The sequence below is a fragment of the Labrus mixtus genome, chromosome 21, assembly GCF_963584025.1.
Source record: "Labrus mixtus chromosome 21, fLabMix1.1, whole genome shotgun sequence".
Classification (NCBI taxonomy): domain Eukaryota; kingdom Metazoa; phylum Chordata; class Actinopteri; order Labriformes; family Labridae; genus Labrus; species Labrus mixtus.
The window spans coordinates 10040135-10064025 of NC_083632.1; the positions used below are offsets into that span (position 1 = coordinate 10040135).

General features: G+C 38.8%; 1 protein-coding gene across 3 annotated transcripts in view; it reads left to right on the plus strand.

Annotated features, from left to right (window-relative positions):
- The window catches only part of kcnh4b (potassium voltage-gated channel, subfamily H (eag-related), member 4b), a 36110-nt gene that overhangs the window by 6850 nt on the left and 5369 nt on the right, over positions 1 to 23891 (plus strand). For all 3 annotated transcript variants that reach the window (XM_061028438.1, XM_061028436.1, XM_061028437.1), the window contains 10 exons: positions 5339 to 5572; positions 7763 to 7894; positions 8305 to 8438; positions 15163 to 15403; positions 16653 to 16810; positions 17172 to 17373; positions 18270 to 18464; positions 18938 to 19137; positions 19430 to 19679; positions 19759 to 19973. In XM_061028438.1, the coding sequence (XP_060884421.1) occupies positions 5339 to 5572; positions 7763 to 7894; positions 8305 to 8438; positions 15163 to 15403; positions 16653 to 16810; positions 17172 to 17373; positions 18270 to 18464; positions 18938 to 19137; positions 19430 to 19679; positions 19759 to 19973 (1961 nt within the window). The remainder of the gene's footprint in view (positions 1 to 5338; positions 5573 to 7762; positions 7895 to 8304; positions 8439 to 15162; positions 15404 to 16652; positions 16811 to 17171; positions 17374 to 18269; positions 18465 to 18937; positions 19138 to 19429; positions 19680 to 19758; positions 19974 to 23891) is intronic.

The window sequence follows — 23891 nt, forward strand, 5'->3', positions numbered from 1 at the left end:
AGCGGCCACTCAAAGCAATATCCCTCAGAGGATTAGTGCCTAAGAAATGAGGCATTGTCAATAGCCTACTTCACACACAAATAAAGAATCTCAAAGTGTTTATCAAGTAGCCTACTTATGGGTGATGGATTGCTTGTTTATAAGATAAATAGAAAAGAAAAGAAAAACAGTATTTATTCAAATCTAGGTGCTATAAAATTCTGTGAGTTTGTATTTTATATTTTAAAGGCAACATCCTACTTATTTCTCGGTTTAAAAAAACAGGACATGCATTAATACATGAAAAGAATAGTTTCTTGATTTATTTGATTGCTATTAATGATGATCTTATTACCACTGTCATACATTTATGTTATAAATGTATTATAGCAGTTAGCTGTGCTTCATGAAACAAGAGGGAAAACAGTCTGGTTCTGTTCTAAAGCATTAGCTGGAGCCAAGTTAGCTTGCCTTATCATGAAGAGTGAACATATTTAGAAAAAAAGCTAGACACTGTATGTAGCTGGATCAAGGTTAGTTAAATTCAGCATAAAGGCTGAAAACAGTGAGGCAGCCAGCATGCAGCTAGGTTTCCTGGGGGAAAGCTAGCCTAACGTTGTTAATATGTAGCTGAGGAAAGGCTAGCTTGGACTAGAAAAATCTGCTGCTAGCTTTGGAACTGTCCTAAATAGCTACAACCTGGTTAGCTGAATTTAGCAGGAACACTGGTTACAGGAGAAAAAGAGAGACAGAGTTGGCTAGTTATCATATAATCTTGTAAAACATCCACATTTTTACCATCAATTAAAAAAATAAAGTGATATAAAATGTAAATTGGTAATGGAAGTAGTTAATGGTGGTTACCACTGAGCAGGGCTTACTGGTTTAATATGTATGCTAAATTTACTGTCTGGCTACACATTAGCTATAATACCATTGCAGATGAGAGTATCCTTCTTATGTACTGTAGACCTAACTGATTGCAAACTAAATTAAAAAAGTGTATTTCCCATGACTGAAAAGCACAATACTGAAGCTGAAATGAATGAATACACTGAGCACTGTGTCAAACATCCCAAATTGAATAGAAGCGCTCAAAATGATGTCATGAACTTCATTGACGCGGCACAAAAGTTTTTTCTCCATAGTGACTTGTTTGTTTTAATATCTGCTCAGAAGGTGATTTATGACTACACCTGCCTTTGGCCTATTTGAAGTACAGATTTAGGGACGCTAAGTAAAGATGCTCCGATTCTTAACATTACATAAACCAGAGATGAATGCAGTTGCCTTCCAAGACTTTCTGGCTCACTGTAACTTGTAAAGTTAGAAATTTATAGAACATAAAAAAGAGGGCATGGCTGTTGGGTGTTTCTTTTCTTTTCCAACTCGATATAGGCTATGACTTTGTGTTCTGACAGTGGGATATTTTTTTATAGATGTGAAAAAGGAAAATAAAACAGAGATCCAGCGCTGCTTTCCTTTGCGGCTGTGACACTAAAGCAACAGGTAACACTCTCTTCTCATGAAACCTTTGCTGTCAAAGATCTGCAGTAGGATATAGAACAGAAATATCTTCCTCCTTGTTGAGCGGCAACTGAAGCAATGCACCGCACAGGCATAAAAGCTCCTCTGCTTGTTGATGGATCCGACTAATGCCTGTCTCTTTCTATAATTCCACAGTGACAGTTTAGTTGCTGCTCACTGCACAACCGAGAAAGGTTGTCACTGCTCAGAAAAGACATCCCCTATGGACCGCTTTCTGCTTAGGCTAGCCAATTAAAACGCTAGATTGTGGAGAGTGCTGTAGCAGCTGCTTAATACTCCTGCTTCTTAGACTTGCCCTCTGTAAAATCAGGAGAATTGAGAAGAGTCTGTATGTATGTACATTTGCTGCCTCTCTACTTGGCATTTAGAAGATAGGACGTCTGGTGTTTTCAGTAAAGCTGTAAAATGCAGTCAATTACTGAAGGGAAGGGCATGTTTTATGCCTTAGCGGGGATTCTTGCAAAGACTTTGCCAGCAAATATGAATCTATATTTACGAAACATATGTAAGTCCAACTAATCAGTAGATAAAGTCTGATGTTACACCTTATTAGTAGATTATGTGTAAATGGAGGGATAGAGTAGAGGTGTGGGGGGATTTAATCCCCATTAAATGAAGTTTAAAAGGTACTTCTACAGTGGATGGTGGCTAAGATTGTGGGTTAGCTCAGCCCATTTGAAAACAACAAACATTATCTATAGGACACAACACAGCTGCATGAAAACATATCCTCTTGCAGGCTACAACTTAAATTGCTAAGAGAGATGGATATTAATCAAATTCAATTCAATTTTATTTGTATGGCACATTTCATACAAACGTAAACTCAATGTGCTTTACAGAAGACAGAAACAAACACAATACAATTTCATTTAAAATAATAAACAAAAACAAAACAAAATAATAATAATAAATGAACAAGTGGATTCAAGAGCTCACTTTAAACAAAAACAAATTTGTATAAGGAGCATTCATATTACTGTAAATATTATTTATCCTATTTTTACCTCATTTTATTTGATCTTTTTACCTCATTTGGTTGTATTGCACCGCGGGTCGGAGACAAACGCAATTTCGATTCCACTGTATGTCTGGCATATTTTGAAATTGACAATAAAGTTGACTTTGACTTTTGACTTTGATTCATCATCCCATACAACACACACACACACACACAAAGATAAAATGTCCTGCTTCTATCACTGCAAGTTCTGGCTTTATCAATGCAGACTAAATACAAGACAAAACAGAGAAAAAGTTTTAAAAAATCGACTTTTCCAGGATTACTACAGTAAGTTTTGATTCATATTTTAAAATGTGTCAATCAGGGTCAATATGTTGAAATAATTTCCCATAACCGAAAAGGGGCTCTTGAAACAGTTGTGGGTGTTGGAGAAAAAGGCTCGAAGCTTTTCTTTAATTGGATCAATGCTGTGTCTGCAGATAATTGACTAAAACACAGGACAATATGGTGAAATCCAAAGTGATAGAGAGAGAGAGCGAGCCAAATTAATTAAGTGTGAGTCAATTTTAGTCCCTACATTAGTTTTTATGCTGTTCAAGCACCACTGAGTGTGCCGCTGTGTTTTGAAACGTTAAATAGAAGCACAGAAAGGACTGTCATGTATTTCAAAGCTCCTTTCACTAGTTGCTCTGGCAGACAGAGACCCAAACAATAAAGCAACAATGCAGCATAAAACCTGCTCTTACTTAGCAAGGCCTCGTGTATCAAGCAACTGAGGGAAATTGTCAAATTATATCTGTCTTCAAAACTTATGTAGGTATACAGAAGTAATGTTCATTGGGAGGACACAAAAGCAGCAAGAAAACAGCCCATGGTTTACAGCAAGCCAGCTACTGGGGAACTGTCCGTGGTGCTGAAATCAAGGCTAACAAAGACGGTTTAGTGTTGAATAAACAGTACAGTTCAAGTGCAATATCCACATCATTATGATCCTGCACACAAGACTTCATATTCTCCCACATTAATCTGACATTTAGTCACGTGGATCTCATGAGATGGATCTCGACCAGGCCAATGACTCACCTTGCATTTTAATCTAATATCAGTACCTTGAGATGAGAATGCATGTGCTGGTGACGGAACATGAGAGAGGGGGATGTTGACAATACTGCAGTTTTTTATTGGATTTTTAAATAAGGTTCAATGCATATACACTGCAATATCCATACATAAAATAAGTGCTTTAACTTGAAGTATATATATGTTTATCTATATAGATACAAATGATTCAATGTTAAAGAAATGTACAGTAAGTTCAGATGATCTCCCTTTAATTATATTGAAAGTTTTACAGCTTTGGATTAAGGGTCTTTTGGTCAATTTTCTACAAAAACAACATTAAAAAAAACAAAACAATTGCAATGATAAAAATACTGTGCCTTAAAGAACTTAATCAGATGATACCTCTGAGCACCAACACAAACAGATCCCCTCCCATCAGGTCTGGGGGTTGTTCAAGCTTGGCGGGAGGGTAGCAGTAGGCAACCCTATCAGCTGGCCCCCTCCGCAGGGTCTGGGGGCAACTGAGACAGGGGCACCCCTGATGAGAAGTCAGCAGTAGGCGACCCTATCAGCTGGCCCCCTCCGCAGGGTCTGGGGGCCAGCTGAGACAGGGGCACCCCTGCACCACACAATGACTGAAGTAAAAAAAAAAATATATATATAATATATATAGAAAGAAAGAGGGGGAGGAAAGGGGAAAGAAGAAAGGGGAGGAGAAGGAAAAGGAATTAAAAAATAAAGAAAAGAAAAATGGAATGAAGGAAAGAAGAAGGACAAAAAGTAGGAATAGGGGTATAGAGCAAAAAAATAAAATAATAATAATAATACAAGCATACACTCGAATTACACACACACACACACACACACACACATACACCATCAGGGCCCGTCAACACCCTCAACATACAAAATTGCAAAACGTTATTATTACTCCCTGCTTGCCTGTTTTGTCTTTGTCTATGCTGTGCATTGTATCGTCATGTCTCCCCTGTCTCCTACATACTATTGCTCTTGTCATGTCCCTCACTCGTCTTGTGTTGTTCTGCATTACCTAATAATAAAAAAAAAACAACATCAAACACATATTTCTTTTCCAAGATTGCTTAGTCTTACATTTGTAACTTGTTATGAGAAGTTGTAATGCAGCACGATGTATGAGGTCATTCTTAATCTTTTTTTTTTTTCATTGATTTTACGATTCTATTTATAACTTTGGCTTTTTTTCCTGCCTTCATGCCCTCTATTATTATGCGACCTCTTTTATTCAAATTCTACAGTCTGGACCTTTATCATGGTTATGTCATCAAATCTAATAGCAGAGGGTTATGTGGGAATCAATCCCTAACCTTTGTGCTCCTTTGAAATTGCAGTCAGCAGTTTTAATATCTTCAGTCTGCGGTCCAGTTCCTTCAGTAGCCAACATCAGTAGTCCTGAACGGGCACCAGCAGTAGGAATCAGATGATGACACCCAGGGAAAATTAATTTAAGCTCCATATTGAGTCTACACCAAAGCCTGATTCATGTTTACTTTGAACTTGGGAAGTAATTTTGAATTAAATCTGCAAAGCTTTGACTTGAGTTCAAAGACTTCAACCAACTTTGATTCTAGTGCAAGCAACAAATTTGCACCACACTTCATGCTGATGCATCCGACTGTTTCTTTTTTGTGACCCGGGGATAGATTTAGGCAAAAGAACCCCCCAAAAATGTCCCAATTTTGAGTAATATTCCTTTCCACAATGTTCCACTTCTTACACTTTATTCTTTTCTACCCTGCTTTACAGACAGTAACTTCCTGTTGGGTAACGCCCAGGGCCACCGTGGCTACCCCATCGTCTACTGCTCGGATGGTTTCTGTGAGCTGACCGGCTTCACCAGAACTGAAGTGATGCAGAAGAACTGCAGCTGTCGCTTCCTGTACGGGGCCGACACCAGCGAGCACATTGCCCAGCAGATGGAGAAGGCTCTGGAGGGCCGAGAGGAGTACCAGGCCGAGGTGCACTTCTACAAGAAAAATGGTGGGTGTAAATAAGGGTTGATTACTTGATCTTAGCATTGTTTCATTTAGAAGTAGAAAGGTTATCTGGCATCTTTTTATCTTGTAGCCTTTTCTTCAGTTGATCAAACTCTCAAGACATTTTTTGATCATGTTCTGGTTTGATCATCTGTTCAGTTGTTGGAATGAAATGTAAACTGTTTTCTTGTTCTCCACATCAAGAAGAGCACATCTATTTTTGGTGAGAGCCGGGTCAAATTATGAATCCTCAGAGTGATGTAGAATTTTAAACACAGCAGGTCAGCAGTGCATTTACATGCTCTTTATTATGAATACAAAACCCTTGGATAGAGAGAAAATATTCAGCTGATGGGTTCTGCAGGAGAAATACTGCCTCAGTAATGAGCTTAAAGTCAGCCCCCTATTCAAATATTTTCAAAGCAAATCATATATTCCCGAAAACAGACAAAGTACTGTATATATCGTCTGTGTGTGTGTGTGTGTGTGTGGTGGGGGAGGGGGGGGGGGTGTAGAATTAGTCCATATTTTAACTAACTCCCTCTGACTTCTAGCTAATCTCTCTGTCAAAGTCTCAGGCTCAAAATGCGATGTATGAAAAAGAGAACATACAACACTGTTTAAGCTTCTGTGACTATTAACTAGCACACAGGATTATGTTTTAACAGAGAGCCAAACCTGCAGCTTCAAAGTAAAGAACTGTTTATGATGCTGGAGGATTGCTAAATCTGTACAATGACAGAATGATACTTCTTTTAGTTCTTACAGTACAGTTAATATGTTAGAGTGTTGCAATGTTCCCTCATACTAAATTCAGAAAGACTTAATTGTTTAAAAAACACAATATTTTCTAAACAAAATATATGTTTCAATTTCAGACAAGATGAAAGCTTGAATCCAACTGGCAGATTATTATAAGTATCAGAAGCATTATCATGATAATCACTCAATCAATCAATCAATCAGACTTTCTTAGTGTCGGAAAAGCAATACAAGAGTATATGCCCTCAAACCTCACAATCCATGCATGAGGTAGAAGAAGAAGAAGAAGAAGAAGAAGAAGAAGAAGAAGAAGAAGAAGAAGAAGAAGAAGAAGAAGAAGAAGAAGAAGAAGAAGAAGAAGAAGAAGAAGAAGAAGAAGAAGAAGAAGAAGAATGTTGTTGAAAGAAATACTGGAAAGAAAACACAGAAAACAACATACTGAGGAAAAGCTAGTGTGAGCTGGACAAACAGGCAGACCACACAGTTATAAAGTTATTTAAATAATAATTTATTGAAAACTAAGGTGAAATATCCTAATAAAAGAATATGCAGTCTGTAAATCACTGGTGATTGCAATGGTGAATGTGGGTGTGTGGTGTTGTGGAGGCAAAACAAAGACAACAAACCAAAGTTGGTGATGACAAGACAGAGAGAGAGAAAGACTGAGAAGCCAGCTTAAACACCTGTACAGGTGCATGACATCAAATGAACTGGCTCCGCCCCTCTCTACCTGAACACAATCTGAACGGGGAGAGACACAGGGCAACAGGAGGAGCACTGGCACAGTCAGAAGGTCATCACAAGGATAAAACTGTACGATTTAAATAAAGCATAATTAGATCATAATAAAATTGAGGATATGAATAATACAATAAAATGCACCCACATGCAGTAAGCAAACAAAAATCTTCTCAAACAAGACCTAAACAAGTCAGACAAAAAGCTTCTCTCATTGTTGTTTTCGCACCAGTAGCTTTGTGCGAAATCATGACAATCTTCTTTCTTTCCTCCTTTTTTTCCCCCTGTCTTTGCCTCACACACACATACGGAAGCCCACTTGGGACACACCGTAGGAGATGTGCGACATCTGTTTGGCGGCGGATAACAGTTTCTACTAATGAGAGTGCCGGGTTATGGCAGGGTCTTGGATCTATTGGTGCTACTTTTTTGCTTGACTTGTCATATCGAACATCCAGCCCTCTCAGTTTCTTTCTTTTTTTTTTTTTTTTTTTTTTTGCACAATCCTTCCTTACACGTTCCATATCTAACTTTTAATGTATTTATAGAATCCCTGTGCCGGTACTTGACAAGGATTCATAACTCAAAGATAGTCAGTGTTGGCATGACAAGGGGAAATCACAGGCCTGTTTTGGATTTTGAGAGTTGAAATCAACGATCCTGCACTAAATGAACATGTCTGATTACATTCCAGGTATGGCCTTCTGGTGTCTGTTAGACATTGTGCCAATAAAGAATGAAAAGGGAGAAATGGTACTCTTCCTCTTCTCGTTCAAGGACATCACTGACACCCATGGAAAGGGACACCACAACAGCAAAAAAGACGGTAGGTTCAAGCCCTGTTTACAAAGAAAATGTCATGTTGCTTACTTACTTGGAGGATGATTTATAAGCAGGCTGTCTTCTGGTCCCAGGCGTTCATTTTCTCTGTGCACTCCTGTTCATCACTGTCATAGTCTGCCCAGCAGTTTTGTTTGTGTTGGTGTTAGTTCACTGAACTCACTCTTTTTGCCATGGGGAGTTTGATTTGGGTGGCGGTGTGTCTTCAAGTGGAACCTGGGCACCGTCTGCCACAAATATCAAGCACCATGCCAGCGGAAATAAACTGTCCATTTGTTATAATGCAAAGGAATGACAGCCAATTACATAAGAAAAATTGGTCTTACTGTAATAGTAATACAAATCATTAACTTTGTGGCATAATTTATATGCTGACTGACAGTGACTGTGCAATAGGTTCAGAGGACAAGAGGCGCAGGAGGAAGAGCAGCACTCACTTCAGCGAAGCTAGGAAGCGAGGACGCACCATGTTGTACCATCTGACCAGACAGTTCTCACAAGGAGGAAAAGGAGACGTCAACCTGGGCGGCGTGAGTACTTTTACCACTCTCACATCCTTCCTGATTGGCTGAAAAATGCTATGTTTTTTTATATCTTACATGATATGCCCAGAAAACATTGTAAGGAAGCCAAGATAGATATTGGAATAATATTTGTAAATCTCATGAGCAAAAAGTTAGCAAAAAAATGGTGCATTTCAAATGTTTTCAAACTAAATACTCACCACCAAAGGTAAAAAAAAATGCCTATTTATTGTTGCCAGTTCCAAAATGTAAACCCCTGTTGTTTAAAGAGGTATGATAATTATTTTGCTTGTTTTTTAATGTAATTTTAACATTGTGGATGGACCTATTGAATTTAACTCTGAGGCCATTACCATGCCAGGACCTGCAACAAACATGTTTCAGTCAGCTAACAAATCTGGTATAAGCCAGGCCCAGGAGGCTTTGTTTGTCCCAGAGTGTGACTTTTCTTAGTGGGAGTTTCACCAAATGGCTTTGCTGTTTTAATTCCAATGAATGGGGCACTGTAATCTTGCTGTTGTTTTGTGTTTCTTTTTCATTGAGTTGTTGCTTTTAAATGGACAAATACCAAGGTAACAAGGTGATGATGGCGCTCACTGACATTGGCAAGAGTGAATGAATCATCATCACCTTTTTTAAAAAAAAAATCCTTTTTAGATAAGTGCCATATTGTCTTTGCAGTTTCCTTTCAACGACCTAAAGAAACGTAACCTCAGCGGTTTCATTGCTTCTTGTCTTATTTCGAGAGAACAAAGTCTCCAAGAAAACTGTTATCCATGAGAACGAGCTCACGTTTAGCTCTTTGACACAACAGGACCGGTGGTTCTAGGAGAGCACCATATTCAGATAATTCCACTCGCTCCATGCTCCCTGCAGGGACTCAGCTACCAACTGGATCTGTTCTTAAAAATGTTCTTCACTTTGTGTTGCTTCTTCCCATGGGGCTAAAAGCAATTGTTACATTTCAGGGGTAAATTATAATAAAGCCTGTGAAATGTGTGAAACAGGCGGCTACAATCAACATATGAAAATGACAAATGCAGAGAAATAGACTTGTGTATTTTGGAGTAATTAATTCATCCTTTGGGTGTCTGAATTTAAAACACTTTTTGTGTCACTTTTTACCACTGAGTAGCACTCTTTTTCAGTATCCTACCGTTTTAATGGCATAACAGATTCCCTTTCTCAATGCTTGAACAAAACCTAGGATGTGGAAGATTAATGCAAGTTTGTGCCTCAAAATAAAGGGATTGGAATGATACATTTAGTCAGGAATGTAAAAAAGAAGGCATTTTGAAATGTAACATATTCACATGATATATTAGGTACTCAAATAATGTAGCATTTACTTTTTTACTCTAGAAATTAGAAGTTAAATTGCTAGTACTGATCAGAGTAGTTGATAATGCCAAAGTCAACAAAATCTAAAAAACATTTTACTGATTACATTTTTGTTTTGTTTGCACTTTCTTCCTTTTTCTAGTTTTAAAGAGCTTTGAGTTTCATTTTGAACAGTTGTCAAAGAAAAAAAATGCATATCTAAAAAGGTCAGTTTTGACAATAAAATAACACCAATAACACCCATGTGTGCTCGCATTTGAAATTAAGTATCAGGCTCATATAGTTGTCTGATAAGGCAGAGATGAATCCCCTTCCCCTGTTTGTCAAACCTCCTGCTTCCCTGCTTCCAATCACACCTACTTACAGATGGCGCTTTTCCCTGACACCACATACACACACCTGTTCCACGATTGCAAACACACAACACCCCCAAAGAAAACATTCACACATGTACAACAGACCGTGAAAGATGGCTTGCCCTCGGAGGAGAGTAGAGACAAACATATGGCCGAACGTCAACACAGTCTGAATCAGATGCAACAATATTTATGATTCAATTTATTCCAGCTCTCCTAGCACGAGGCTGTATTGTCACACCATCACAGTGTTTCTCACACATATTGAGACATACAGTATATACAAATGTAAGAAAGACAACTTAAGACATCAGATCCAAACAACCTGAAACTACAAAAAATTTTGTTCCATGCAGAAAAGGACCGCCCTAATTTTACCTAATTTATCTGTAACTTAGCGACTGTTAGCATCTTAATGCACAACCATAAAGCACAAGCAAACATTAAGAGCAAACGGAGCAAACCTGTGATGGTGCATGTTAAAAATGAATGCAACCTGCTTGTTTTTGAATGCAAAAGAAAACATCTGCTGTGGAGAATATAAATCAGATGTATTGTGTAAGGTGTTTCTTTTTTTGCTTTTCTGGGTCTTCGACAGCTTGTCAAACTGGGTCTCGTAATTCTTTCAATCATGCTGTCAAATGTGTCAAACAGATATGCAGGTTAAATGTAAATAAGATTCAAAGTGATTATGACATGCAACTCTTTTATAGAAGGCAGAAGTGTTGGCTTATTTATATGCTGTGGTATTTAAAAGTATTTCCCACTTCATGTGATGTAATTTATGTATTTATGTAAATATTTAGTTCACATGTTCATTAATCATTCCAGGTATCATTTAAAAGGAAAGGACAACTCACACGTTGTTCCATGAAATATAAAAGTGAATACACCAGCCAGCTGTTCAACACACATTTTCCCCCAGTGTAGGCATCCGTTTTGATAGAATGTCACTCAACTATTTCTTTTGCGCTCCTCAAATGGAACATTTAATATCATGACCTTATAAAATAGATTGCTGCTGACAGTAAAGTCTGCCCATTAAAGGGAAGAAAGTTTTGGCTTAGCTGCCCTTAAACGTAGGCTACAGTTGGCCTTCTAAAGCAAACACAAACAGCATTTCTGCACCAAATTCGTTATACAGTTGAAACAATGGAGATTAAATGTATTTAGACTATTTTAATTTAATTAAATATTTTTTACAACTTCATAAAATTAAAATATATTTCTACAAACATATTATATTGGCCCTGTCAAGGATTTTTTTTTAAAATTATTTTTCATGTTTGAGTGTGTTTTAATTAGCCTATTTGAGTCCCCTATGAAATTACTCATGAAACTGAATGTCATAATTGCTCCTGAATTGCTCCAAAATGTCATCTTTGAGCTGTCTAAAACCATCTGCAGCACAAAATATTAGAAACCAATCTTCATGTTTGTGAGATTTAAAACCAGGGTTGTTCTTCGCTTGATGGACGAAATTAATGGGGGTTTTTTTTAATTCATTTTCCCCTCATAAAAAAAAAAGATGACAATGAAAGGAGACTAGAAAAAAATCGGACTAAATTTAAAACAACGAAACAAGTTCGTAAATTCAGAAATCATTTGATCGTGTCCTAGATCCTATATTGCGGATTGTATTTGAACTGGGGGTAACCATAGCGACAGCCTTTTTAGTTTAGTTCAGCAAGTAAGCTGAACTAGTTACGGGTTATAGTTAGCTTAATTAAAGTCAGCATAATAACGATATAGCACAGGAAATAAATGGATAACATTGTCAGATTTTACGCTCTGAAGGTAAGTTGATATTATTTTGTAGGCTACTTGTGTGCTGCGCAGTTCGTGGTCCTGACCTAAAAGAGCAACACATTAACATGAGTACTTGCTAACTACTGTAAACTAGTTAACCACTGAAGTTACTTAAGTTAGTAATTAATGACTTGGAGGGAAAGCTACTCTATAAGCAATGCACTGTCCACCAGAGACTTCGAGGCATGAGGGATTTAACTATGTGTGAAGTTAACTGTCACTGCTGGAGATATAGCCAAGTCATTACCACTCTCAAAGTTAGTTTTCATTATTAAAAAATCAGGAAAAAAACGTCGCGTAGGGCTTTTTTTTCTTAATCTCTCAACCTCATCCCTTTCAGTTGTTAGCCCCAAACAGCCTTTTTCCCCCATCAGCTGCTTCACACGTTTTCTCTCCCTCTCCATCTGTCACTCTAACCTCATCTCCTTTTGGCTTCATCCCTCTAGATCCTGCTGTCTCTCCCCATATTGTCTATCCGTCGCTCTGTAGCCCCTATTTTCCACTATTTAAAATAATCTCTCCCTTCCTTTCGCCATTCCTCTCAGTTAAACTTTCACATGAACAATTTTAAAGCCCTTGTAGGCTACTTAACCAGATGACCCCCCCCCCCCTACAAGCACACACACACACACGTTTTATTGCAATTCAGTGGCAATATTGTTCTTTTTGTATCTGCACCAATATATTACAAATCAGGATATAAAATATATGATAGATTGTAAAGTTGTATCTACACCTCAGAAACTTTAACATAAAATGTATTTTGCACAATAATGCATGTGAAATATTATCCAAATAATATTTCTCACGATAGGCCTAATAATAAAACACCAACAAGTGCCAGTGCTACTTTTCTGCATGATGTGTATTTTTTACTTAGAATACATAAAGCTTGTCAAACTTGAAAGTACCTCTGGGACTTTATATGCTGGACTTCTTATTCTTTTTTTGTAATATGCCAGTCCAACCTAACTTAGGTAATGGCTCAAAAATACCTATTCCAACATTGCCATCCTCCCACTCTGACTATATTTTTCCCATTCTGGTTTCCCTCCTCTCAGTCTGTCTCCTCTCCATCTCCCTCTTCCTTTATCTCACAGTAGAAGCTCACTAATAATGTGTTCATGTTCCTCCACACCGAGGCCAGGCGTCTACCCTAACTTAAGGTCTTTAAATAGGAGCACAGCCATAAAAACAGAGACCGAGGTAGAGATACTTTAGCAATGGAAATCTTTTAACTGCACATTTTAACAGCACGTTGTGTACTGCATAGGTTTCAAACTTTACATAATACACTAAACGCCACCTTTCTCTCAGTGATATTGCAGTTTCACTTTTTCATTCTCATACTGACTGAGTTGTTGTTTCCTCTGTTCTTACTGTATGGGGCTGTTAAACTTGTTAGTGTGTTAGCTACTGCTACCCGTCATTAAGATCTAAACGTATAGTAATCTAACGTGCGCATAATAACTTTAAGACTGAATTGAGATGAGTGGAATGTCCTCACACATGGGGGTTTGTGGTCATTTTACAGTCTTTCTTATGTTTTAATCCTGCTGAATTGTTGATCACAAATTATCCTAAGAAGTGATGTTTTGGGGTATACAATTAAGGCAGTAAAAAAATTAAAAAGCCTATTCTGATCTCCAGTCCCATAAGCTGTGTACTCTCTTCTCCATAAAATACATGATTTTATCAGAACTTTTATCCCAAAGCATGCCAGTAGATGTAGTTGGAACAGTAAGCTCTGGGCTAAAGTGTGAGATAATGAAGTGTGAACAGCAGCTGTAGCTGTGTGGCATGCTGTCCCATGTGTCCCCGCTGTAGCTGAGCTTTTCTTTTCTAATCATTTGGATGTGCTCGGGCCGGACCGCCTCCAGTGCTAAAGGTCGGGTGGGCGTCCTGACCTCTGTGATGTAAGGCAAATTAAAATCACTTGCAGCAACAGCTTTTACTGACATGGCTTCAGCAACCACTGAGGTGTTTACAGCTCCTTATGATGGTCAGCAGGGTATTTTCTGATAGATTTTCCAAACATACTGACATCCACAAAATGCAGGTGATTGATGTCGAGCTACCACAATCAATACAGTTTTGAAAGTACAAGCACTATATATTAATATACAATATTATTTTGTCTGGAAAAGTGCTATACAAATAAAGTTTGATTGATTGATTAGTTAGTGCTATTTTGACCTGTTTCCTTTCCATCCTACATAGTTGAGTACGCCATTGTTCTCCTTGTTTTTCTCTTAAGAAGAAATAAGATGATCATTGTCTCCCAATTATTCCAAGAAATGTAATTCCAGCTAAGGCAACCAGGCAGCTACGGAGCACTTCAAAGAAAATCTCAGGCCAAGACTCCATTAACCAGCCTCCTTGTTTCTTGCCCACACCTGTTTGTGAAGTGAGCTCATTGTTCTCGAATGGATTACTTCTCATTTATCCCCCCTTTTCTGTTTCCTTCCCACTTATCATTGTGTCTCACAGTGAAGGCTATTTTGTGTCAAGTGCTTGGCCCTATTTGCAGAGCTGCAGCCTCATTATGTTTAGAATGGACTCCTAAAACCCATCAGAAGGAGCAATTCAACTTTCTGCAATTGGATTTTTCCCAATAAAAAATTAAATGAGTAGAATAAATAGGCATGACTTCAAAAAAAATAAAAGCATCGATTGGTTCTTGTTCCCCTCATTTTTAGAATAATGGCTCAGCTGATGTTGCACCGGGGACTTAAAGCACTAATGGCATTTTGAGGAATGAAGTAAATCCAAGGCCAAGTCATGAATGAAATTATCGGCGGCCGTTTTCCCCCTGACTGACCACGGCCCATCTCTTTCGGTTTGCTTTGTTAATGCACGGCCTTATTAAAGGTTTATCACAGCCTATATGAGGCTGCCACAGACAGATAACCAGCTACATTACCATAACTGTTTCACTTTAGATATCTAATGCACTGAATCATGAGCGGTCAGAGCACAAGAGAGGGCGCTGACATTTATATTGTCTGTTTCTGCAGAATCCTGGCACTGCCACCTCTGTCTGATTATTATTTATTTCCCCAGCACTCCACCTTGTGACCATCTGGTTGTCAAGTTATTCATTTATGCAGCCTCTCTAATGAGCTTTTGTATATTTATCAACTTAAGCTGTAAAAAGCTGGAAATTCATCAGCTGAAGTACGTGTATGTTAAATATTAATATTCCTCCACTTGGTCTTTTACAGCGCATGATGGACAAGCCTTCAATACCAGAGTACAAAGTAGCAGCAGTGCAGAAGTCACGCTTCATCCTGCTCCACTACAGTGTGTCCAAAGCCCTGTGGGACTGGCTCATCCTGCTGGCCACCCTCTATGTGGCTGTCACTGTGCCCTACGACGTCAGCTTCACGCCGTATGAAGACACACACTCAGATGCACGCTCAACCGTTGTCAGTGACATAGTTGTGGAGATGCTCTTCATTATAGGTGAGATCTGGATTCCTGATTAATTGACTCAGTCAATTATAAAATGGGTTCAAAAGGTGGTTCTACAATCATCGGTTTAATTTTACTCAAACAACTCAGCTAGAACTCTTCAAACCTGGATAAACATTACATTTCAACAAACACCTTACAGTACTACTTCGTCTTGCCCTATTGTTACCTATAGCAACAAGTTAACAACCCACATCCTTTTCCCCTGAAGGTTTCCCCAGTTCCAGGCAACCTGAGTTTTGTTGTCCCTTCAGGATCTACTGAGTCTCTCCCAGGGATTTCTACCATTTTATGATAGCTTTTTAACCTCTAATGGGAAGTGCCCAAGGGATGGATACATATGGCTGAACTATAGATATCAAACTATTCTATATGAATCCATTCAGTGAAGATGAACACTTGTTGATTTGGCCTTGGGACATGGCAGAAAAGGGTTTGTTAATTGTGATTTCTAAAACAACCTCATACAGTAGAGTGCTGCTGTGTGTGCTTTCTAAAATGTTCAAATATTCTTCTACCTTCTTACTTCTCATATACTGAAACTTGTGTGGAGTGATGAGCCATCATCTTGGCAAATATTGACAGCACAGATGATAGATGAGGGTTTGTTTCATCGGGCTAAACACACCCACAATTCTGCCTGCTGGATGCTATTCACATTCTGACACAGAGGTTAGATGATTGGTATAGCAAACTTGCTGATACTTGAAAACAATGACAAATTCCACCTGATTCATTTTGTTTACCTTGGTTTTGCTATGCCTTACCTTAAGCTCTGTAAGTATATAGCATTTCCTCAAATTTAAATTACTATCATTTTTACGCATAGAAAAACATGAATGGGTATGTTGGGATACTGGAGATTTGTTTTTTAAGTGACCTGAAAAATATCAGTAATGCTGCATCATTAAAAAACATAAAATAACTTTGATTATTAGATACATTTAATAAAGCGCGTTTGATATTTTAAAAGTTCTTATTAAAGCTTGTGAGGATTTCTGGCTGTTTATGAAACAGACTGAAATTGATCTTGAGCTACAAAAGCAAACAAGAGCATATTTCTAGATTATTTTGAATGCTTTTGCACTGATAAGGGAGGCACTTGGCTGACATTTTTTCCAAAGGTTACACATTTTCAGAAATACTGTCGAAGTAGTACTTTACTGTAAAATCAGTTTAATTTTAAAAGTAACACCGTTATAACTTCTACGCTTCTGCCTTTCAATCTCTCAATTTGCAGATATGATCCTGAACTTCCGCACCACCTATGTCAGCCAGTCTGGGCAGGTGGTGTATGAGTCACGCTCCATTTGCATTCACTATGCCACCACCTGGTTCTTTGTGGATCTGGTGGCTGCGCTGCCCTTTGACCTGCTGTATGCCTTCAACATCACAGTGGTGAGTACTACTATGTAATAACATGTTAGGCCTGCATTGATTCCCTGCCTTCTGTGACTGCTGGCATGGACATCAAATTGGACACCTGCTAAGAATGCAAATCCCCTGAAATAATGCATACTAAAAATAATTAATTTAATTTCCAAAGGCTGCCTGTCTGTGTGCTGAGTTCTTCCCACATAGTGGTTTTTAAACCAGACAGGCAAATTTGTTTGAGAAAAAACACTGCTTGTCCAAGCTGTTGTATTCAGCTGTGTTAGTTTACAGTCAAAAAGGGTTTTCAGGTGTACAAAGATGGAGGAATTCACTTTTTTATCTCCCTTTGTCACTATACCCCCACTTGCTCACCTTTCCTCTTCAGACCTCTTTGGTCCATCTGCTGAAGACCGTACGCCTGCTCCGCCTGCTCCGTCTCCTTCAGAAGCTGGATCGCTACTCCCAGTACAGTGCCATGGTGCTGACCTTACTAATGTCTGTGTTTGCCCTGCTGGCACACTGGATGGCCTGCATCTGGTACATGATTGGGCGCATGGAGATAGAGACCACTGACACCTGGGAAATCAGTGAGTCTGATTGTAGCTTCACAGAAATGTGTCCAGCAATGTCAGTAAAGGATAAATGATTTCATCGTTCTTATTGTTGTGCCATCATCTATTCATTGTCTTTGGACAATAGTATGCAATTGAAATATATTTAATAAATTATTAAACCGCTTATGTAAGACACAGTGCTAACTGCTCAGACTTGATTAAGTCACCATATGTGCTGAGTAATCCGTTGATTCCTTGTTTAAACAGGAAAAAACTCCAACAAATAAGACCGTAGTTTTCTGCCAATACAGTGAGTCAACATTTGTTGTGTCCCCACTCAGCTATAAATAGTTTGGCTAATCTATAGGGATAGTTCTTCTCACTGTAGAGATAGTGGTAAAGACCGCACTTTAATGAGGACTGTCTGAAACCAGATCAAAAGCTGATAGAAAAATGGCTGCAAGGAAGAAGTGCACTGATGTGTCGTTTCTGTCTCTGTTTGAAAAAGACTGAACATGGAAACCAAAAAGTCAGAAACTGGCTGTTGTTTCTTTTCCGTAAATAATTAATATCTGAGTGCTGGTCTTATTGTTTACAAAAGTGCCCAGGAAAGATCAAAGTATTTATGTAACAATCTGTAGACGTTCATGATCACCAAAATGAATAAAAACAAATGACAAGTTTAATCCTGTATTACAACAGCCTAACATGATTTATAAACAGAAAAAAGCAACATACAGTGACATACTGTGTGGCACAACAAATTATGCATCTGCTCTACTTCTCTGTGAATTATGAGTTATTTTGTGTTAGTGTGAGTATGTATTTGTGTATTCTTTTGTGACAGTAAAGTCTGCCTTTGAGGAGGTAAGGTGATTTGAACGTCAACCTTTGGACATTTTACCTCATACTATACTTTCTCTTACAAGGTTGGCTCCATGAGCTTGGCAAACGTTTGGATACTCCCTACATCAACAACACAGTGGGCGGCCCGACTGTGCGCAGCTCCTACATCGCTGCCCTTTACTTCACTCTAAGCAGCCTAACCAGTGTTGGCTTTGGCAACGTGTGTGCCAACACCGATGCTGAGAAGATTTTCTCCATCTGCACCATGCTCGTCGGCGGTAAGTCTTACACCAGGGCACACTCTCCCTCTGGTGTCCTGGCATAGTAATGCCTATGTTCAACACGATGGTGCAAGTATTTCTAGAAAGTGGGTTGGAGGGTTTGGCTGGCCTTTAAGGCGCAGCTTGTTTCCATCTTTTTGTACTATTTTAGCTGAGGTGGCAATTAAGAGTATAACCACCCTGAGGAAAGTTACTGTGTTCATTTTTTTAATCATGTCAGAACAGTGCAACAACCAAGCTGAAAATAACTGTGGGCTATGTTCAGATCATCAAGAAAATAAAGCGTTACAAGTGTAGAAAACTGAGTAATGATCAATAATAAATTATTATTTATTTTAAAACAAGAGAAGTCACCTAAAGAATTATGTTTTTCTTTTCTTTTGCAATTCAAGCCCCTTGGTCTAATAGGCTTTAAAAAATCTACAATCAATAACTGCCTCTCACACCATTTCTTCCCTTCTCTCACACAGCACTAATGCACGCGCTGGTCTTTGGCAACGTGACGGCCATCATCCAGCGTATGTACTCGAGGCGCTCTCTCTACCACACTCGCATGAAGGACCTGAAGGACTTCATCCGTGTCCACGGTCTGCCCCAGCAGCTCAAACAACGCATGCTGGAGTACTTCCAGACCACATGGTCTGTCAACAATGGAATAGATGTAAACGAGGTATTGTGTACATCCCTCTCGTTGTTATCATGTCACACTCTTAAACATTTTTCTGCTTCAGGAACTTCCGGAAAATACTAGGATTCTATTTGAGCTCTTACATGCATTCTATAATCCATCGAAAGCCCTGTGCAGCTGAAACTGTTTCTGATCTGTCGCAGACTATAGCTTCCTTTACACCATCATTTGAAATGTTATTAAAATTCAAAAGAGAGTATCTAGTGGCAACACAATCCATTTCCTAATTACCAACCACTGTCACAGCTCATTACATCTGTCACACATCCCCCAGCTCCTACACGACTTCCCTGATGAGCTGCGGGCCGACATCGCCATGCATCTGAATAAGGACATCCTCCAGCTGCCTGTCTTTAAGGGGGCCAGTCGTGGCTGTCTGCGCTCGCTCTCCCTCCATATAAAAACCTCATTCTGCATCCCTGGGGAGTACCTCATCCGTCAGGGTGACGCGCTGCATGCCAGCTACTTTGTCTGCTCTGGGTCTCTGGAGGTGCTGAAAGACAACATGGTGCTCGCAATATTAGGTTTGTAATTGCAATGATGTTTAAGGTTCATTTAGTGTAATGTTGAGCAAAAAAGTGAATTTTGCTGCTCTGTTTTTAGGAAAAGGAGACTTGATTGGCTCTGACCTGCCTGGAGCAGAGCAGGTGATCAAAACCAATGCTGATGTGAAGGCTCTAACATACTGCGACCTCCAGTATATCAGTGTGCATGGCCTCAAAGAGGTGCTGGCACTGTACCCTGAGTATGGCAGTGTGTTTGCCTCCGACATCCACAACAACCTCACCTACAACCTGCGTGAGGGCAGCCAGGATGAGGTAGGAAACAGACACACTGACAGGCAGAAAAAGTGGTGATGATGAAATGTGTAATTACTGTAAGGTTACTATTTCCCCCAGTCGTAACCGTCATCTATTTGATTTATAGATTTTCATTGGATGTAGCCAAAGAAAATCTATAAATATAAATCAATAAATAAATATAGATTTTATTCCTTGGTTTGTGAACTAGTCTTTCGCAGACTTGTCAATTTTTTCACCTTTTCTGTTGGATGCAGGAGAGAGGGACAACAAATGTACTATATCTCTATCCTGCTAGATCTTGGTTTTGGTGGTAGAGTCAAATAAATGTTGCAACGCCCTAAAGCATACACTGGTTTATCACCAGTTTTACTCTAAATTAAACTTTAATATACAAAATGGACTTCAGGCTGTATTGAATGAGACTTAAACTAGGAATTAAGACAGTAAACTCATTAGGAAAATGCTTAGAAAGCTAATCAATCAATGAGTAGTCGGGTCATTTTCTCATCTAGTTCAATATGTCCAAACTTCTTTTTGTTACTTGCATATTCGCCCCCAGTTGGCCATTTAAGAATACAGCTTTTGCTTGGCGATATCAATTTCTTAGATACAGCCTTTGGTTTAAACTCATTCTTCAATTCAAAATAATAATTTTCTCTTTGATTCTTGCTTAGAGATTGGCTTCGACCTAATACAGTTTAAAATCCACGCATGTGTTCAAGGCTTTTTCTATTTTCACATTGTATCTCAGCACCTCACCATCACCCGCCTCCATTTCTCTCACCATGGACTTGAGCATAAAGCGCAGCAGACAAAACATTTGTACCCCCTAAGGTGCCTTTGTCACTCTCCTTGACACTTGTTCTACCACAGCTTCCAAAGGCCTGTTGGTGACTTGATTGTCACACCAATTACTGAGCGTGGGTTCCACTGTCAGGCAGCCGTATCGCTTCCCTGTTGCCACCCCAAAGCACAGCGGGATGACATTACACCCAGACACCGACCTCTCCGTGCTGCCTGGTAGCCCTAACAGTTATTTAGGAAGCATATCGTAAGGCCAGATAATCTTTCCTCTGTGGAGAAAAAAAACACCCGTTGATCTTACACATGTAGCCACGTTATCAGGCAGGGTTATATAATCTGTTTTAAAGATGCAGCTCCAAACTATCAAATTGTATAATTTCATTAATTGAAGCAACAGTGCAGAAAAGGTCAGTGGCTGTTTTGCATGGGACTTTTTGAACAGTTGGATCAAAACATTTGCACTTGCTTTAAGAATTTCTCTTACTTGAAACAAATTTTAAATATATTTTTGTTTGTAGTTTTTTCTAGATTAGAACCTAAAGAATATGAACTCTGCCTGGATGTGCTCATTAATGGATATGTTTTTCATCAGTCATGCTGTCAGAGACCAGCGTTATATGTGTTATAAAGGGCTTCAAAAATAGAATGATTATGTTTGAAGTATTTCATTCAATAGCAGGACAGAGCAACATCATAGATTCAGCTTTGCACTTAACAGAACCCATGCATATGTGACAGAAATCTCATTATTAAACAAAGAGTTACTTGTGTATATTATCTAAGAATCCTACTTGGTTTACAGACCATTAGTATTATATATTACATAAGAAATCACTATTATCTGCTTTTATTTTAATGTAAGCAGGCTGGGTTGATCACGAGTTCTAGCTTTCTACATCTCTCACACCATCTGCTCTGAGTTTATAGCACAAAGCCAGGGCATCAGCGCCTCCCTGATAGGACGAAGGAGTGCTCAGCAACCTGGAGCTGCCAAGTCTCACAAACCCACGATAAATACACACACATATATACAAATGTATGTTCGTAGTGGTCTCATCTCCACAGTGGGTGATTTGAGTTGGGACTTCTTGTAGGATGGAAGGTCCTTTTACTCCGGAGAGATACTCGCTACTGACTGTACACCAGTTGTAGTGAAATACTGCCTTTAAAATAAATTGTATCAGGAGTTGTAAGAGACCAAAAACAGAGCTTAACGAGAAAAAATAATGGACATTTCTTTGTAAGGCAACTGCAAGCGGTGTAAATAAGTGGTGGCTTACAAGTTTGCCAAATAAACTTCGAAGGTATTGCTACTTCGATGTTGTGATAGCTGATCTGAAGTGGCCAAAACACCAGCGATTGCAGATTACAGGTTGCAGGTTTGATTATAAGGTTTGCATTTAGTCAAAGACAACAGAGGCTGTTTTCTTAAGGGATGGACATTTTTGCACAGAAGAGAAGAGACTATACTATCCCAGGCAAAGCGGGAAGGTCATTCCACCACCAGGGAGCCAGCACTAAGTCAAAATTTGTTGGAGTGTAATCACCACACGCCTCAGGGAGAGCTAAGTAGTTAGTTGTCATGCAGTGTGAAGAACAAGCTGGTCAGTCTGGAGTTATAGGGATCACTCAGCCCCCCTAGGAGCCTCATATAACAACAGTTCAACGACATTGTTTTGTTTTTTTAAACAACCACTGATAACCAGAGAAGGGAGTGCTAGGAGGAGATCATCAACATCTATTATCATGATTGACTGGATAAAACAAATCAACTTTCTCTAGTGGCTTTTGTCACAAATGTCACACCAAGACCAGTCTCTAAAATATGTTGTGAATATAAAGCCAGGCTCTGCACAATAATGCTTCTTTATCTGCCTATCACCCCCCTGTTAATGGTCGCTAAAAACGTAGGAGTTTGGTTAGTCATGCCATTTTGTAGTAATAACAATGTTTGCTATGTACCAAGAGAAAAAAACCTTTATAGTTTTAGGACAAATGCCTCTGTTCATTTAGAAAAAATAGCACATTTGTGAGTGACAGGAAAAAAGTCCTTCAATTAAGTCCCTGCAAACCCACTCTGCAACGAGGGACACTTGGTGTATTAGTGCTCTGTTAAATGATATCTGAGTTCAATTAATGTCATTTGGCACCAATCTACCATTGATGGATAATCATTCCATCTTGCTCCCAGGTTCATTTTACTTACGAGGAGAATTTGTTCCTAACTTGAAAAGGCTCACAGATTTGTTTCCCCTTTTTCTCTCCTGTATCACCATCTGAAGAGATGCAAAGTTTCACATGTAGTCATGTATTCACTTTAATAGCCTTATGGTGGTTATGATTTGTGTGTGCTTCCATGAAGGATTCAATTGAATGCACTACACTGAAAGTGTGACAGACTCTGGTTTGTACGACTGTCACATTTAGCCATGTTGTCAGAGACACATTTTTCACACAGGACAGAAGAGTTCACACTACCACAGTTTAATTTTCCATGTAGCTGGTGCTTATGCCAAATGACAATCTGCTTGCGGAAAGACAACCGTCATTGGAATCCATCTGCAATCAGAAATTGAAAAAAACTATGTCTTTGATAGCAAAGGAATAATCACAGCTCAAATTATCTAAGATAGTTTGTATTTCATGCAGTTGTAATGATGGGAAGTTACCACAGAATTGTAGTTATACTTGCCTTCGGGCTCTTGATCAGTAAATTATGCACACTCATGAGGACCCATTCAGAGCATAATCCTGCCAATGGTGTCGCACTCATCAACGAGTGGTAATAACACAAAGATATGCTGCACTGTGTCGACAAAGACAGAGAGGAAGATGATTTACAATTAGTAAATATGGATGTTAATAATTCTGAATATTTGTTAAATATGATTTCAAATTATTAAGATTCATTCAAGATTAACTTTATTGTTTCATATAGAGTGAGAAATTTGTCTAGATGTGCAGTTGCATTCGAAACACCTCAACTATACAGATGTTTGATGAGAGACACTGGATGTAAATCAAACTTTTGTTTTAAGAAAGACCTCGTGGATCCTTTAAGTTACCAAAGTTTTCATTGTTTAATGTCTCAATGTTAACAAATATGATTTAAATTTGATTAAATAAATG